This window comes from Bos mutus, chromosome 18, assembly GCF_027580195.1.
Source record: "Bos mutus isolate GX-2022 chromosome 18, NWIPB_WYAK_1.1, whole genome shotgun sequence".
NCBI lineage: Eukaryota > Metazoa > Chordata > Mammalia > Artiodactyla > Bovidae > Bos > Bos mutus.
The window spans coordinates 3,536,956-3,554,254 of record NC_091634.1 but is presented as its reverse complement, the minus strand read 5'-3'; the positions used below and the strand labels follow the sequence as shown (position 1 = coordinate 3,554,254).

Below are 17,299 nucleotides of genomic sequence, written 5' to 3'. Positions count from 1 at the left end.
AAGACCTCACTTTCCACCAGAGGGACAGTCCAAAATTTTTATGAGCTGAAATGCCCCTGATATCAGGGTTAATTTGAGCATTATTTGGTCTATATTTTAGCTATAAAACTAAAACTACAGAAAGGAAAGATGACTTTTTGACACAGGATGGCCCTGATATTCTTTAGACTTTGGAGAAAACTAGTTAAAATGAAATTTTCTTTCCCTTGGAATCTGCCTAACCCTTTCTTTCCGCATATGCATTTAAAAACAACTAGCTTGTTAAAAGGCCTGCCTAGGGCAAAGCTTGAAGTTACCCCTTTCCATGTCCTTGAAATACACTGCCCACTTTGCCTGAGACCTAACTCAGCCTTGGGCAAGTCAGAACTTCAAGCCAAACAAACAAACAAAAAAGGGTCAAAGAGAAGTTTTAAATCTCAGGCAGGAAACTATGAGATCTCTGTCTGTCTGTCTGCATTTATATATGTCTCAGTATGCGCTTTTTTTTTTTTTTATAATATTGCTGAAGTTATAAATGAGTTCTAAAAAAAATAAAAAAACATTAAAAAAAAATGAGTTCTAATTTAATTGGCCTAAAGGAAAGTAAGCGCTTACAATTCAGACAATTCTAACTATAAGAGAAATTAACCTAAATGAATTTCAGATTCACATGAACTGGGAAATATTAAATATCTAGTATTAATGTTTGCTTGCTAATCTAATGTAGATATGTCTAAGAGTCATTAAGCACAGTATTTTCATTGTGCCTAGGTTTATTATAAGTTAAATATTGTTATATTTTTATATCTGTTACAAGTTTGTCAACCAGCAAAGTACCTCTAGGAATGGGGAAAAAAAAAAAAAACTTCAAAGAAAATGTAAAAGAGATATGAGCTTTCAGAGAAACTCTTATAAGAATAATTATACTTTAGAAATGTCTGACTAAAACTTTCTCTAGATTTTGGTAACCTGTACTTCTAGGGCTGTGCTAAACTAAGTGATGGAAGTTTATCGAATAGCTTGGTCATTTCCAAATAAAATGAGATTCTGAAACATTCATTACTGAGGACTAACTTCCTGTTACAGAGAAAGTAGAGATTTTGGACTATTCATGAAAAATTCTAGAGAACAGGATGCCATCCTGAGATGTTCTCTAGAATTTTTTGTTTTTTTTTTAGAAATTATCTCTCGTATATATGTTCACCAATCTACAGAATGCTTAAATTCTTGGTTGCTTACAGAAAGTAGCATGTGTATTTTCAGTAAAGAAGGAATGATGAATGAAATTACATTTTATGAAGGGAAAAGGAGGTAGGTCTGCCTTACAGGTGGCTGTTTCAGGATGAGAGAACAGAGTAATGGGTATAGAAAGTGATTAAAATGTTTTATGGAAAGTGGACCCCAGGGGAAGAAATTTGTGTATAAATACAAGTTTTCTTGAGATGTTGAGCTGCCTTTGATAATAGATTTTAAGTTTCTTTACCTCTGAAGTGATCTGTTCTAGGTTTACCTTTGAAATCTTTGTTACTTTGGCTAAGTGAATATATTGTTTCCCAGTGATCTATATGGTTTTATCTGACTGAGTGTTATAACCCCTTTTGATATTTGCCCACAAAATTTCCTAAATGACTTGACTTCTAGCTAACTTTGGAATGCTTCAGAGGGCCCCTGAGATATCCCAGGGGTCTATTAAACTACCTGGGTTCTTTGGACATGTTAAATTACAAGGGAAGTACTGTTGAAGAGGTGATAAATCTTCTCAGATTATACTGTATGGTTGATGTTACTAATATAGATATCCTAAAATTATGTGGAATTCATATAGATCTGATACGCCCTAATAAAATGTGGTCAACTATAATTCTACTTATCCTGTGAAAGTGTTACAAGTCACAGCAATGACCAGGCTACATTCTCATTTGCAGTTTAATCAGATTTAAACATGCCTTCTATGGTTTCACTCTGATGACTTTGTAAGAATACTGCTACTTCATGATTTATGGAAAAGATTTTTTTTTTTTTGGGGGAAGCAAATATATACTTATTATATATGTGTATTATTGTATATTTGTATAATTTGATCTTTATTAAATATTATATATTTATGTGTATATTAACAGACATTAAGGGAAAATAGAAATACACGGTTATAATTGGGGACTTTAGTATCCCACTTTCAACAATGGATAGATCATATAGACAGAAAATAAGGAGAAATTAGACTTAAAACTATGTATTACACCAAATGGACTTAACAGACATATACAGAGCATTTCATCTGTAAACAGAATACACCTTCCGATAAACAAGTTTTGTTTGCTATCTGGTAAGCTGGTACCAGACTGGAATTTGGTCTAATCTCTATGTTAATAGAACAAAGTTTCCTTAGAATGCAGCTTTTACCGGGGTCCAGCCCCAGTTGGATTCAGGGATTCCCTCAGGAGGTCGGCGTTGGCAATTAGAATAGCAAAGGCTGAGAGATTTTAGAGGCTCATTAACAACTGGTTTACACGGGAAATCAATAAAGTTCGTGACACCGAACTTGCTCTGACTATGGAGGCCACAGGCGCCCTCTCGAATAGTGGAAGGTGCCTCCCCTTGGGTGCCTTCTCGAGTGGGTCTTAGAAGCCCAGGCAAATAAGTAGTCCCAGAGGACCCCCACGCTCCAATTATTTTGGCCTGAAAAGATAGAGAAGAAAAGGAGAGAAAAGGAAGCACGCAAGAAGGACACGGGGAGACCAAGCCTGTTGAGCAAGGCCCGTAGCTTTATTTTCAAAGGGAGCTTATATACCTTAAGTTGTGCATAGAGGATAATAGGGGATGTAAAATCATGCAAAGTCAGCAGTCTTTGATCCTGATCGAGACCAGGCTTTCTTTTCTGCAAACTATACAAATGGTTTAGGTGATTTACATCATCTTCTGGCCAGAAGGCCTGTTAACATTTTATGACTCTGATAAAGGTTTGTCAACCATAAGACTTATTTTCTCTAAGAGTAATTATTTTAAAGTTTGGCGACATCCTCCGAAGGTGTTAGATAAAGTTGCATTCCTACAGGGCAGAGGTGCAGTGGGTTTACAACAAGGAAAGAATTTATTACCTTAAGGGTCTAAAGTTGTTAACACCAAGGCTACTACTTATTTTTTCGATGTACCAACTATGTTAATTAATACACTTTCAAGGATACAATACAGGGGATGTGGAAACTTGGCAGCAAGCATTGGCTCAACAATGAAATCTACTAGTTCTAACAATTTCTAACTCTCCAACAGGCTCTATACTGTTTGAATATTCTAAGCTTCCCGTGCCTCTTGCGGTTGGGAGACTGTAAACAATCCTATGCATAGCTGTAAGAGTCCCGGTAAACCTGTCAGGCAAGTTAGAGAGCAATCTGAGGGGTTTGGATTTAAACACTCCTGTTATGCCCAGGAGGCTAATTAGCTAGAGCTCTAAGTTGATTTCCTTCAGAGAAAGGTGGTCGGGGATAGCCCCCCCATTAATGTCAGAGGAGTTGGTGAAAGTCGTGAAATAGTAAAATAGATTCTGGTTTTGGGGTAGATGCTCAGGCAGGTCCGGTGGGGGGGGGGGGCGGTGCCTCGAGTCCTGACTTTGCATATTAGGCCTCTCCGCATGACCTTTGTCATGGGTGGGAACTCCCGTGCTGGCTCCCTTTCAATAAGAGCTGGCAAGCTTTCAATAAAAGATTATGAGTTTCTTTGCCTTTAAGTGATTTATATTCATTTTTAAAATCTAAGCATTACTTAAGATTATGATACCTATGGACAAAGCTCATTCTTCTTCTACAAAAATAACCTCTCATGGTTAAACTTTTGCCATCCTGATGTTCTTAAAACATGGCCATGGTCTGCTTCTCAATCAGGGAATTAAAAATGGGTGAACAATAGCTGTAAATCAAAGAGTCTGGGCTATGGAAAATCCAACATGGCTGCCTGGCTTTTCCCAGCTCCCTGACAAACCTCATTTTTATTTGATGGGTTAAAGCTTTCCCTGGCTACAGGTTTAATGCCCTCATAATGCAAAAATTATGTTTAACTGAATATTAACTTTTTTTATTGTTAAACTAAGTTTCTAGTTTTGTTAATTAAAGTCTAGTGTTCACTAAGACTCACTTCTGAGATAGTTCCTTCTTATGTTATACTTCTAAAAGATTTAATTAAGTTATTAAAAAGGACACTCTAAGTTTGTTTCTAAAGCTAATCTCAGTAAGCAATCTTCAGATAAAGATTAGATGCTCCATGATATACAACCAGGAGATTACCACGAGGTTATAGTCATTTAACAAGTGAAGTCAGATGACTTGGGGAATACTGGGCTCTACCTAATGAAAGGTCTTGACTTTTCATTCTTACTTACATCCTGACTAATAACTGCTAGCTATAGCTATATTATTTTCTATGTTGCTTCTTTCAGAAGATTGTTTCTTATGTTACTCAATGTGTAACTGAGCCTGTGATAAAATGCTGATATGCAGTTCCAAATGCTATCAATGATTGTAATAATGTAAATCTAGATATGGGAAGAAGGAAGAAAAGGGAATCTTTTCCTGGACCAAGAGGCTAATAAGACAGGTATGGTCCAGAGATTTTGCTACTCACAAGGCCTGCTCTAGAAACAGCACATTGAGTGGCCTATCAATGGATCCTTCCCTAGACCTGGGAATGAGCCTTCCCAGTGCCATGGGACACAATGGCCAAGAAATGCCCCCAAGGCATGGTCAAATATGTGGCTCTGAAGGGACTCTGCTAACTGGACTCTGCCAGCTGTCTCTACAAAGATGACATCATGACCACAGCAAGCTCCTGACTTTCAACGACCGCCCCCTCCACCAATCCCCGCCCCCACCCCCTCCCCGAAAGCTGTTGAGAGTAGAGATCAGAAATAAGGCAATCTGTGCCCTGGGAAAAACCCAGAACTGGCCTTCTGATAGTCAGATGTTTTCAGGTAAAGATTTTATGAGCCCAGATTCTGGCTTTTTCTCGTACCTAGAGAAACACTAATGTCACGAACCAGTGTCCGGTCCTGGTTCTCCTAACTAACCCCTGAGCAGCTTTTCTTTTTTTTTGTTCTGAGCAGCTTTTCTACTTCTATTAATCTTTAGGCCATGTAACTTTAACTTTCTTATAAGGATTGTTTCTTCTAAAATACCACAAATTTCCAAGTGGTCGTGCAAGAATATTCCCTAACACCTAGACAATGCTGAAACAAGTCACCTTATCATTCCATGGACTCTCATCTCTCTCCATAAATGCACCCTGACAGAGTAGGCAAAGGGAACCCAGAGCCCCATGGTGCCTGTGCTCAGCCTGAAGAAGCCAGAGCAGTCGTCGCCCCTTTTTCCTTGAAACTGGATTCCCAAATGTGTGAGAAGGGAAATGGGTAAATAGTTAGACATGAGCAGGGTATCAACAAGGGCCAAAGAATTGGCCCTAAAAATAAACAGAGGGAGGTATGTGGTGACCCAGGGACAAAAGAGTAGATAAAACCAAGGAGGGTCTTGGAATGCAGGAATGGAAAAACAAGACCCCTTACCATTTTTCCCACCCCCATGTTGTACGTATTGATTTCAGGTCCTCCTGAGCAGTATAAATGGTTTCCTCTCCTACCCCATAAGGAGAAAGTGTTTTTCTTACTCTTCCCCCACCCAGTATATGTGCCTCATCCATTCAGCAATCATCCGCAAGACCCCTTCCCCCCTCCTTGTACCCTGGCTATGAGTGGACTAAGGACCCCTGTTCAACATCCGTTCTCCCTTGAGCTGGCCTGCTCTTCTAACAGCATCCCCCATTCTAATAAACTTTACTTCCCTCTCAGTTTGTCTCACGTCTGGAAATTCTTTTCCAACACGAGCCCAGACCACAAGAAAGGTTACTATCCCATTAGACCTGTTAAATCTCTAAAACAGTTCAAGTTCCAACTGAAGTATGAATTCTTACCTTACTATTCTATTTCATTGCCGTTCAAAATCATCATTCATTGAGCAGAATTTTCAACATTACTAACTCAAATATCCTTGCTAGAAATGTGGCTTTGGCCCCACTTCAGAACTCTTGGCTCAGAATATGCTTTAAAAAAAAAAAAAAAAAAATCCTGTTTCTTTGACAAACAATTTATCCCATGTCACACGAGTAGAACACTAAAGAATAAATATGCTAATGTTGCCTTGATTATTTTATAATTGCTCTTTCAGATGAGAATAGTTTCTCTAATGGCTTCTGGGTCATAACTCATCCTCTTTTCTTCACATTAGAAATTGCATAGAAAGGATTACTGTGTAAAAAATAGATTTTGTAATAATAGCCAAGCTACTAAATCATGACCAGGTCTCTGAACTTGCTCTTTTCATCTTGGGTCACATTAGTAAGTCTTCCCACAGACACATGGCATTTATACTTTGTATTTCAGGGACGGCTGACGTTCCAGGATGTGGCCATAGACTTCACTCAAGAGGAGTGGGAATGCCTGGACCTCGATCAGCGGGAATTGTACAGGGACGTGATGTTACAGAACTACGGGAACCTGGCCTCCTTGGGTGAGGATAACTGCCTTCCAGAATCCCTTATTTAACCACTGTGTTTTTGTCTGTCATGCCAAGAATGTCTTCTGAAATTTTCTGCTTCCCACAGTAGTTTCAGATCTCTGCTTTCTAGGGGAAAATGGGTATTTATTAGTTTAGAAAGAAAGCCTTCCTGATTCGTTATGCTGGTGACGGTTTTCTTGCTTAATGTACTCTGCCTCCTTCCTTCTAGGTTCCTGGTAATTGTGTAAGTTCTGTGGTATTAAATAGTTGCACCCTCTCTTAATTTCACATTGACACTACTTGGTTTTGCCTTAGTACTACTTGACCAGAATCTCAGGATCTGATTGTTAGGTGTTTGTTAGTATTGTATAGCGGCTTGCAATAAAGTATTTAAGGAAATCGTTTTCTAGAACAAAATGCATTCTCGTCTCACCTGAATAATACTGGATTCGATCCTGATGAATCTGTAACAACACAAATATTCCTTTCTCTGATCAACAGGTCTTGTCTCTAAACTGGACCTGGTCACCTTTCTGGAGCAATTGAAGGATTCCAGGAATATAAGGAGAATGGAGACAACAGCCATTTATCCAGGTAGGTATGAATGGTTGGAGATGATGAATCAGATGAGAGGTCCAAGGAACAGTGAGGAACTCATCCTTCATCACATGGTTGTGGAAGATTTGCTTCAGTGGAAATGGTTTTCAGGAACTTGGGTTTGTGTCTGCTACTGTCATAGGAATGTATCACCTGCCCCATTCTGTCTCTTAAATCATTCATGAATTTGTCACCAGTGATTATTTTTCTCCATCACAGTGTGAACTAAAAATCTCCTCTTGGCTTGTGACAAACTGCATTCATTCGTTGCTTTTCGATTTCTTGGGGACCCTAGGAAAACTCTGCCCATTTCTGAGCAACAGTATGACAGTCCTTTTAAAGTTTCCTTCTACGTCTAGACAGAAATGTGCAAGTGGAGTGGCAGACAAACTGCAAAACTTCTAGGAATACTGGGGACGGGTTTTTGTTCTCTGATTTATAATTTCGTATCCACTGGGAGCAACATATAGGACCTTCTGAATAAATTTCAAATTCAAGTAATTTTTCACTGCAGAAAGCAAAACCTCATGAAAATGAAATAATACACAACTCAGGTTGACTTCAAAGTTTCACTTTTCCTTATATGATCTCACATTAAATATCTTTAGTGTATTTGCCCCAATTCTAACATGCTAAAATACTTTATTATGTTCTATTACTTCATAGAATTTTAAAATAAATTGACATGAAATCTTACCATATATTCCACTATATTATTAATGGTTGATTCAAACTATGACAATTTTTAGATTATATAAAGAAATCTTTCTTAAAATTTCTAATTGGAATATAGCTGTTCTACTATACAGCAAAGAGAATCAATTATACATATTAGTCAGTTCAGTTCAGTCGCTCAGTTGAGTCTGACTCTGTGATCCATGGTCTCCAGCAAGCCAGACTTCCCTGTCCATCACCAATTCCCAGAGCTTGCTCAAACTCATGTCCATCGAGTCAGTGGTGCCATGCAACCATCTCATCCTCTGTTGTCCCCTTCTCCTCTCATCTTCAATCTTTCCCAGGATCAGGGTCTTTTTAAGTGAGTCTGTTCTTCGCATCAGGTGGCCAAAATATCGGATCTTCAGCTTCAGCGTATCCTTCCAATGAATATTAAGGACTGATTTCCTTTAGGATGGAGTGGTGTGGTCTTGCAGTCCAAGGGACTCTCAAGAGTCTTCTCCACCACCACAGTTCAAAAACATCAATTCTTTGGCACTCAGCTGTCTTCATGGTCCAACTCTCACATCCATACATGACTACTGGAAAAACCATAGCTTTGACTAGATGGACCTTTGTCAGCAAAGTAATGTTTGTGGTTTTTAATATGCTGCCTAGGTTGGTCATAGCTTTTCTTCCAAGGAGCAAGCGTCTTTCACTTTCATGGCTGTAGTCACCATCTGCAGTGATTTTGGAACCCCAAAAATTAAAGTCTCTCACTGTTTCCACTGTTTCTTCTGCTGTTTGTCATGAAATGATCTGACCGGAGCCATAATCTTCATTTTTTAAAGGTTGAGTTTGAAACCAGCTTTTTCACCCGGTTCTTTCAGTTTCATCAAGAGACTCCGCAGTTCCTCTTTGTGACAGAGTCATTTCCTAGGCAGGTTGATAAGAAGTCTAGGGGTCCCCAAGGAGAGAGGCTTAAAGCTCAACATTGCGAAAATGAAGATCATGGCATCCGGTCCCATCACTTCATGGGAAATAAATGGGGAAACAGTGGAAAGAGTGTCAGACTTTATTTTTGTGGGCTCCAAAATCACTGCAGATGGTGACTGCAGCCATGAAATTGAAAGACGCTTACTCCTTGGAAGGAAAGTTATGACCAACCTAGATAGCATATTCAAAAGCAGAGACATTACTTTACCGACAAAGGTTTGTCTAGTCAAGTCTATTGTTTTTCTTGTGGTCATGTATGGATGTGAGAGTTGGACTGTGAAGAAGGCTGAGCGTTGAAAAATTGATGCTTTTGAACTGTGGTGCTGGAGAAGGCTCTTGAGAATCCCTTGGACTGCCAGGAGATCCAACCAGTCCATTCTGAAGGAGATCAGCCCTGGGATTTCTTTGGAAAGAATGATGCTAAACCTGAAACTCCAGTACTTTGGCCACCTCATGCGAAGAGTTGACTTATTGGAAAAGAGTCTGATGCTGGGAGGGATTGGGGGCAGGAGGAGAAGGGGATGCCAGAGGATGAGACGGCTGGATGGCATCACTGACCCAATGGACGTGAGTCTGAGTGAACTGCGGGAGTTGGTGATGGACAGGGAGGCCTGGCGTGCTGCGATTCATGGGGTCGCAAAGAGTCCAACAGGACTGAGCGACTGATCTGAAGGAGAGAGGGGTCGGAATTCTCAAGGAGGAAAACAGGACAAACTTTTTTTTTCCTTCTACATTTCTTAGGATTATGTATCCTGCCTGAGGACAGTCTGGATTAAACCTTCTGGATAATCCTTTTATCTTAACATGTAAATTATGGGAGTAGGTCTGGAGAAAGAGATTAAAGGGCCTAGATCTGATAGATAAGACTGCCTGATTAACTATGGAATGAGGTTCCTGACATTGTACAGGAGACAGGGATCAAGACCATCTCGATGGAAAAGAAATGCAAAAAAGCAAAATGACTGTCTGGGGAGGCCTTACAAATAGCTGTGAAAAGAAGAGAAGTGAAAAGCAAAGGAGAAAAGGAAAGATATAAGCATCTGAATGCAGAGTTCCAAAGAATAGCAAGAAGAGATAGGAAAGCCTTCCTCAGTGATCAATGCAAAGAAATAGAGGAAAACAACAGAATGGGAAAGACTAGAGATCTCTTCAAGAAAATCAGAGATACCAAGGGAACATTTCATGCAAAGATGGGCTCGATAAAGGACAGAAATGGTATGGACCTAACAGAAGCAGAAGATATCAAGAAGAGGTGGCAAGAATACACAGAAGAACCGTACAAAAAAGATGTTCACGACCCAGATAATCACGATGGTGTGATCACTGACCTGGAGCCAGACATCCTGGAATGTGAAGTCAAGTGGGCCTTAGAAAGCATCACTATGAACAAAGCTAGTGGAGATGATGGAATTCCAGTTGAGCTATTTCAAATCCTGAAAGATGATGCTGTGAAAGTGCTGCACTCAATATGCCAGCACATTTGGAAAACTCAGCAGTGGCCACAGGACTGGAAAAGGTCAGTCTTCATTCCAATCCCAAAGAAAGGCAATGCCAAAGAATGCTCAAACTACCGCACAATTGCACTCATCTCACATTCTAGTAAAGTAATGCCCAAAATTCTTCAAGCCAGGCTTCAGCAATACATGAACTGTGAACTTCCTGATGTTCAAACTGGTTTTAGAAAAGGCAGAGAAACCAGAGATCAAATTGCCAACATCCACTGGATCATGGAAAAAGTAAGAGAGTTCTAGAAAAAAATCTATTTCTGCTTTATGGACTATGCCAAAGCCTTTGAGTGTGCGGATCACAATAAACTGTGGAAAATTCTGAAAGAGATGGGAATACCAGACCACCTGACCTGCCTCTTGAGAAACCTGTATGCAGGTCAGGAAACAACAGTTAGAACTGGACATGGAACAGCAGACTGATTCCAAATAGGAAGAGGAGTACGTCAAGGCTGTATATTGTCATCCTGCTTATTTAACTTATATGCAGAGTACATCATGAGAAATGCTGGACTGGAAGAAGCACAAGCTGGAATGAAGATTGCTGGGAGAAATATCAATAACCTCAGATATGCAGATGACACCACACTTATGGCCAAAAGTGAAGAGGAACTCAAAAGCCTCTTGATGAAAGTGAAAGTGGAGAGTGAAAAAGTTGTCTTAAAGCTCAACATTCAGAAAACGAAGATCATGGCATCCGGTCCCATCACTTCATGGGAAATAGATGGGGAAACAGTGGAAACAGTGTCAGACTTATTTTGGGGGGCTCTAAAATCACTGCAGATGGTGACTGCAGCCATGAATTTAAAAGACGCTTACTCCTTGGAAGGAAAGTTATGACCAAACTAGATAGCATATTCAAAAGCAGAGACATTACTTTGCCAACAAAGGTCCGTCTAGTCAAGGCTTTGGTTTTTCCTGTGGTTATGTATGGATGTGTGAGTTGGACTGTGAATAAGGCTGAGCACTGAAGAATTGATGCTTTTGAACTGTGGTGTTGGAGAAGACTCTTGAGAGTCCCTTGGACTGCAAGGTGATCCAACCAGTCCATTCTGAAGGAGATCAGCCCTGGGATTTCTTTGGAAGGAATGATGCTAAAGCTGAAACTCCAGTACTTTGGCCACCTCATGGGAAGAGTTGACTCACTGGGAAAGACTGTGATGCTGGGAGGGATGGGGGCAGGAGGTGAAGGGGACGACAGAGGATGAGATGGCTGGATGGCATCACTGACTCGATGGACGTGAATCTGAGTGAACTCTGGGAGTTGGTGATGGACAGGGAGGCCTGGTGTGCTGCGATTCATGGGGTCGCAAAGAGTCTGACACGATTTAGTGACTGAACTGGTCAACTGATAACAATAATGTATCCTGCCTAAATCAGTCTCTGGACTAAACCTTCTAGCTAATCCTGTTATCTTAAAATGTAAATTATGGGAGTAGGTCTGGTGAGATCTTTACAACCTCCAGACATTGTTTAGATTCATTGGAGAGTATACAACTCCATTGCTAAGACTAGCAAGGGGGTACTCTTTCTACACACTTCTGATGTCTACCCCCTACTGATTTCTAGAAGCTTTCTCTATCTCCTTTATACTTTAATAAAACTTTATTACAAAAAGCTCTGAGCGAACAAGCGTCATCTCTGGCCCTGAATTCAATTCTTCTCCTCCGGAACAAGAATCCCAGCATATTTGCGTGATTCAGCAACAACCTTTCATTCACTTTGTGGTATAAGGGTGGTGTCATCTGTATATCTGAGATTATGGATATTTCTCCCGTGAAATCTTGATTCCAATTTGTGCTTTATCCAACCCAGTATGTCACATGATGTACTGTGCATATAAATTAAATAAGCAGGCTGACAATATACAGCCTTGACGTACTCCTTTCCCCATTTGGAATCAGTCCATTGTCACATGTCCAGTTCTCACTGTTGCTTCTTGACATGCATACAGATTTCTCAGGAGGCAGGTAAGGTAATCTGGTGTTCCCATCTCTTTAAGAATTTTCCACAGTTCCTTGTGATCCACACAATCAAAGTCTGTGGTGTAGTCAATAAAGCAGATGTAATTGTTTTCCCAGAACTCTCTTGATTATTCTATGATCCAAGGGATGTTGGCAATTTAACCTCTGGTTCCTCTGCCATTTCTAAATCCAGCTTGAAAATCTGGAAGCTCTTGGTTCATGTACTGTTAAAGCCTGGCTTGGAGAATTTTGAGCCTTTGCTATTGTTTGAAACGAGGCAAATTGTGTAGTAGTTTCAGAGTTCTTAGGCATTGCCTTCCTTTGTGATTGGAATGAACGCTGACCTTTTCCCGTCCTCAGGCCACTGCTGAGTTTTCCAAATTTGCTGGCTTATCGAGTGCAGAACTTTAGCATTATCATCTTTTAGGACTTGAAATAGGTCAGCTGGGGTTCCATCACCTGCAGTAGCTTTGTTGGTAGTCATGCCTTCTAAGGCCGACTTTACTTTGGATGCCAGGATGTCTGTTACTAGGTGAGTGACCACACCATCGTGGTTATCTCGGTCATTAAGATCTTTTTTGTATAGTTCTTCCATATATTCTTGCCAGCTTCTCTTAATATCTTCTGCTTCCATCCCGTTTCTGTCCTTTACTGTTCCTGTCTTAGCATGAAATATTCTCAGTACCTCTAATTTTCTTCAAGAGATCTCTAGTCTTTACTGTCCTATTGATTTCCTTCCCATTTAGGTCTCCACAGAGCAATGAGTAGAGTTCCCTCTTTCAATCATAGTTTGAAAGTCTCTCTTTGTATTTGATTTCTTAAAACTAATACTTTATTAAGTTTCTCTAATTTGTATTTAGCTTCCTCAGACAGTGCCTTATGTCTCCTCAGTTTCTGCTAAGTTCTCTGTCACTATCATCTATGCTTTTTAGATTGAAAGATCTAATAGAACATTTTCAGAAACGTGTGGCAAGAAGTGAATTTAAGAATTACTAGGCACCTGGGATTTGTGAAAGTGCTTGGTGTCTCCACTTAAAATGACTAAAAGCAAGAAGTAACCATTAGATTGCCTATCACCTCTTAACTCAGTGGTCCTTGGAGGTTTTTATCTTGTTTTTTCCCCTATAATGTATTTATTTGCCATCTCATTTTGTCCAGCGTTCTGTTTGTGGTCTCTGTTTTGAAGGGTGCAGGAACGCAGTTAGTCTTCCTTCTGGTATCTGCACCTTGGTGGGTGAGGTTGGTCCAGAGGTTTGTGCCCTTATCCTCTCTTGATCTGTGCTCTGATTGCTGTTAATTGTGACCAGAGCCTGCCCTGGATATTCAGGGCTGTTTCCCCCTTGTTCTGTGGTTATTAGTGCCCTCTCTCTGGTGGTGCTTGCTCCCTGCGTGGTGGAATAGAGCCCCCAGATCTGAGTTTTTGCTGTGATTCTGATCTGTGGAGCCAGGCAGGTGGGATTGGAGCACACCCACTGGGAGAGAAGTCACTGAGTATTACTCCTCTAGGAATGTTCACTTCAGGGTGTTCTGGTGCCCCCTCTCATGCGTTCTTCAAGCTCTTATGTTATGTAGTTTTGGTACTGCTCTTGTCCACCTTAACCATGGGCATGATGAACTGTGGCCCTGGTGTCTCTCAGCTGTTGTTTTCACAAGGTCACCATCATAGATTCAGTGAAGTCAGGTCCTAGGATTACATTCACCGTGGAGCTGGACCCTCTGTGGTTCTATGGGGCAGCTCATGCTCTGTCCTGGCCCAGCTCCCTTCTGTAGGAGCCCACAAAGTCTATAGCTGCTAAAGCTATTCCTGCCATGACTGGGAGAGCCCTGGTTGTTGGTTCAGATGCCCTGTGGGGGCTGAGGTTACAAAGCCGGTCGTGGGTGTAAGACCATGGCTTGTGTTGCTTCAAGGAGAAGTTACAGCTTTTCTTCTTTATCCCTGGGGTTCACCTATGCTTTCAGCTCCATCTGTGCCTATAGCCAACTCACAGGTGTCTGCTCCTAAGGCTGCCCCAGAGTACAGGAGTCTTCTGATTGTGGATGAGGTCAATGGGGGAGGCCATAACTTCGGGCTCAAAAGACCTATGTGGGTGGAGTTCTTCATAGCCCCTGTTGAGCAGGGGCCAGCAGAAGGGACAAGGGATGCAGTGGGCTTCTTCTTTGGATATCACTTACCAATGGCGCTCTGCTCTCTGATGATTCAGGCTTACACCACAAGCATCCTGTTTGCAAAGCTCCTCCCTTACTCCCATCCCTTCAGGATGTTTCCTCATTGCCAATTACAGTCCTCTGCCTGGGTCTGCTCTACAAACCCCACATTTCAGAACGCAGCTCTTTTTCTTCATTGGTGGACATGCCTGTACGGCTGGGTGGGCAGGGCTGGCGTCAGTACCCTGTGTTCAGCTCTCACTCTGTCCTGCTGCCACACCCTGGTTGCCATGTTCTCTCCTCACAGAGAATGAGACTCTCCTCCTGTCCAAACTGACCTCACCCAGTGAGGGGCTTCCCCCCATATGGAGACCTCTCCTCAGTTTCATCTCCCCGCAGGGTTTCAGGCCTGAACGCAGTTCCTCTCCTCTTCCTTTTCCTTCTCCTTTCTTTTGTCCTACCTGGCTCAGCAGGAGTCTTTCTTGTCCTTTCAAATTTCCAAGGGCCTCTACTAATGTTCATCTGGGCTCTGTGAGAATTGTTCCATTTCTCATTCATTTGTGGAGAGAGAGATGAGTCCACATCTGCCTAAGCCTCTGGCATCTTGATCCTTCCGTCTCTGTTTTATTTTTAAATTAGCTAATGGTCATCAATTTTCTCTAAGTCTTTAAAGATATTCACTGAGAATAGCAGGGAAAATCACTTGTTATTTGGTATCTTTCAGCTATGTCTCCACAAGACACCCAGGATTTGATGCCGAGGAATGCAGCGTTAGAAGATGTATTCCCAAAAGCAAACCTAGGAATATGTCAAATATTTCACCTCAGAAACTTAAATTTAATGAAAGACTGGGAATATAACAGGGTATATGAAAGACAGAGAGGATGTTTATATGGACTTAAAGAAATGGAGAGAGTTACACATAATGCTAACATTACTGGAAAAAGAAATGAGCAACGTGAGACAACTTGGGAAAAACAGCAACTTCAGTCTTCAACATCCGCCGAGAAGTGTAACTGTTTAAGAAAATATTTCCATCCTTTTTTGAAACATACATGTTCTCTGAAAGGAAACGTGGATAATCTGGAAGGTAATCTAGTCCCTACTGTAAATAGTGATTCAGACAAATCTGAACGTAGGCTTCGACTAAACATACATTCAAGCATGTCTGAATACCTACAATTTAACAATGAGAGGGCAAACTCACAATCTAATCAATTTGAGGGATCCGTGAGCAGGGTGTCATTTTTCTTCCCCCAACAGATATTTTCTCTGCATTCCAAGATGTATCATGTTGATGATAATGGAACAGACACAATCCAACCATTATTGTTCAATACATATTGTGATATGGTTAATACACAACAACTTTCCATGTTTAATAAAATGAGTCATACCTTAAGTAAGAGCTCCAGCTCCAATAATTACAAGAGTATTTATGGTGGCCTGAGACAGTATTCAGGCAATGAAACTGGGTATATGGTTGAAGGAGACTCAAACCTTTTGAAACATCAGGGATCCAAATCTTCAAACAAGGATTCTAAAAGTAATAAATGCAGAAATACCTTTGATCAAATGTCAGGTTTTTCTCTAGATAAGAGTACTTGTACTGAAGAAAGGATTTGTACTGAATATGGTAAGGTTTCTAATCAATCTTCAGAACTTATTCAACAGCACACTGTTCAGAATCCACAGAAAGAAAACAAGTGTAAGATATGTGGGAAAGTCTTTAGTAAGTCATGCCATCTAAGTAGACATAACAAAATTCATACAGGAAGGAAACCTTTCAAATGTACAGAATGTAGCAAAGCATTTAACCATAGCTCACTTCTTACTAAACATGAGAGAATTCACACTGGAGAGAGACCTTATAAATGTACAGAATGTGGCAAAGCCTTTAATCACAACTCAAATCTTACTCAACATTGCGAATTCATACTGGAGAGAAACCTTATAAATGTACAGAATGTGGCAAAGCCTTTATCTGTTACTCACATCTCACCTATCATCAGCAAATTCATACTGGAGAGAGACCTTATAAATGTACAGAATGTAGCAAAGCCTTTATCTGTTACTCACAGCTAACCTATCATCAGCGAATTCATACTGGAGAGAAGCCTTATAAATGTAAAGAATGTAACAAAGCCTTTCATCGTCTTTCACTTCTTACTGGACATCAGCAAATTCATTCTGGGGAGAGACCTTATAAATGTAAAGAATGTAACAAAGCCTTTATTCAGTGCTCAAATCTTATTCGACATCAGCGAATTCATACCGGAGAGAAACCTTATAAATGTAAAGACTGTAACAAAGCCTTTCATCATTGCTCAGTTCTTACTCGACATCAGCTAATTCATTCTGGGGAGAGACCTTATAAATGTAAAGAATGTAGCAAAGCCTTTATTCAGTGCTCACATCTTACTCAACATCAGCGAATTCATACTGGAGAGAGACCTTATAAATGTACAGAATGTGGCAAAGCCTTTAGTCATAGTAGTAATCTCACTAAACATCTGAGAACACACAATTGAAGAGAAACGCTAGTAATGGAACAAGTGATGGAAGAGGATTGTCCTAAACATGCATCAGAAAACACAAGAGTTTATATAAGAAACCAATGGAAGTGATGTAACAAATATGTAGAAAGGTATTTAATCAAAAGTTAAATCGAAGTAAATATCAGAGGTTGCATACTAGAAATCATTTCATCAATTTTGTTTTCAGTCATGTCCGAGTTTCTGTCCATCCATGGGAAGGGAGAATGACTCTCCAAAATAGTACTAGAAGGCATTTCATCAATTTTGTTTTAAAACTGAAGGAGAAAATGGATATATTAGCATGAATCATGAGATGAAGGTTGATGGTTAGAAACATTACAATTCTTAGTAATGTATGTATGCTTGTTAATAATGATGTGATGTGA

General features: G+C 40.4%; 1 protein-coding gene across 4 annotated transcripts in view; it reads left to right on the top strand.

Annotated features, from left to right (window-relative positions):
- The window catches only part of LOC102270910 (KRAB domain-containing protein 5-like), an 83,879-nt gene extending 67,281 nt beyond the window's left edge, over positions 1-16,598 (top strand). For 2 of the 4 annotated variants that reach the window (XM_070387089.1, XM_070387088.1), the window contains exon 5: positions 15,101-15,384. In XM_070387089.1, the coding sequence (XP_070243190.1) occupies positions 15,101-15,236 (136 nt within the window). In that variant the 3' untranslated portion in view covers positions 15,237-15,384. Of the gene's footprint in view, positions 1-6,400; positions 6,528-7,016; positions 7,110-9,503; positions 9,794-15,100 lie in introns of those variants that run through there. The other 2 variants (XM_070387087.1, XM_070387090.1) reach the window with 2 other exon arrangements.
- The last annotated feature ends 701 nt before the right edge of the window (positions 16,599-17,299 follow it).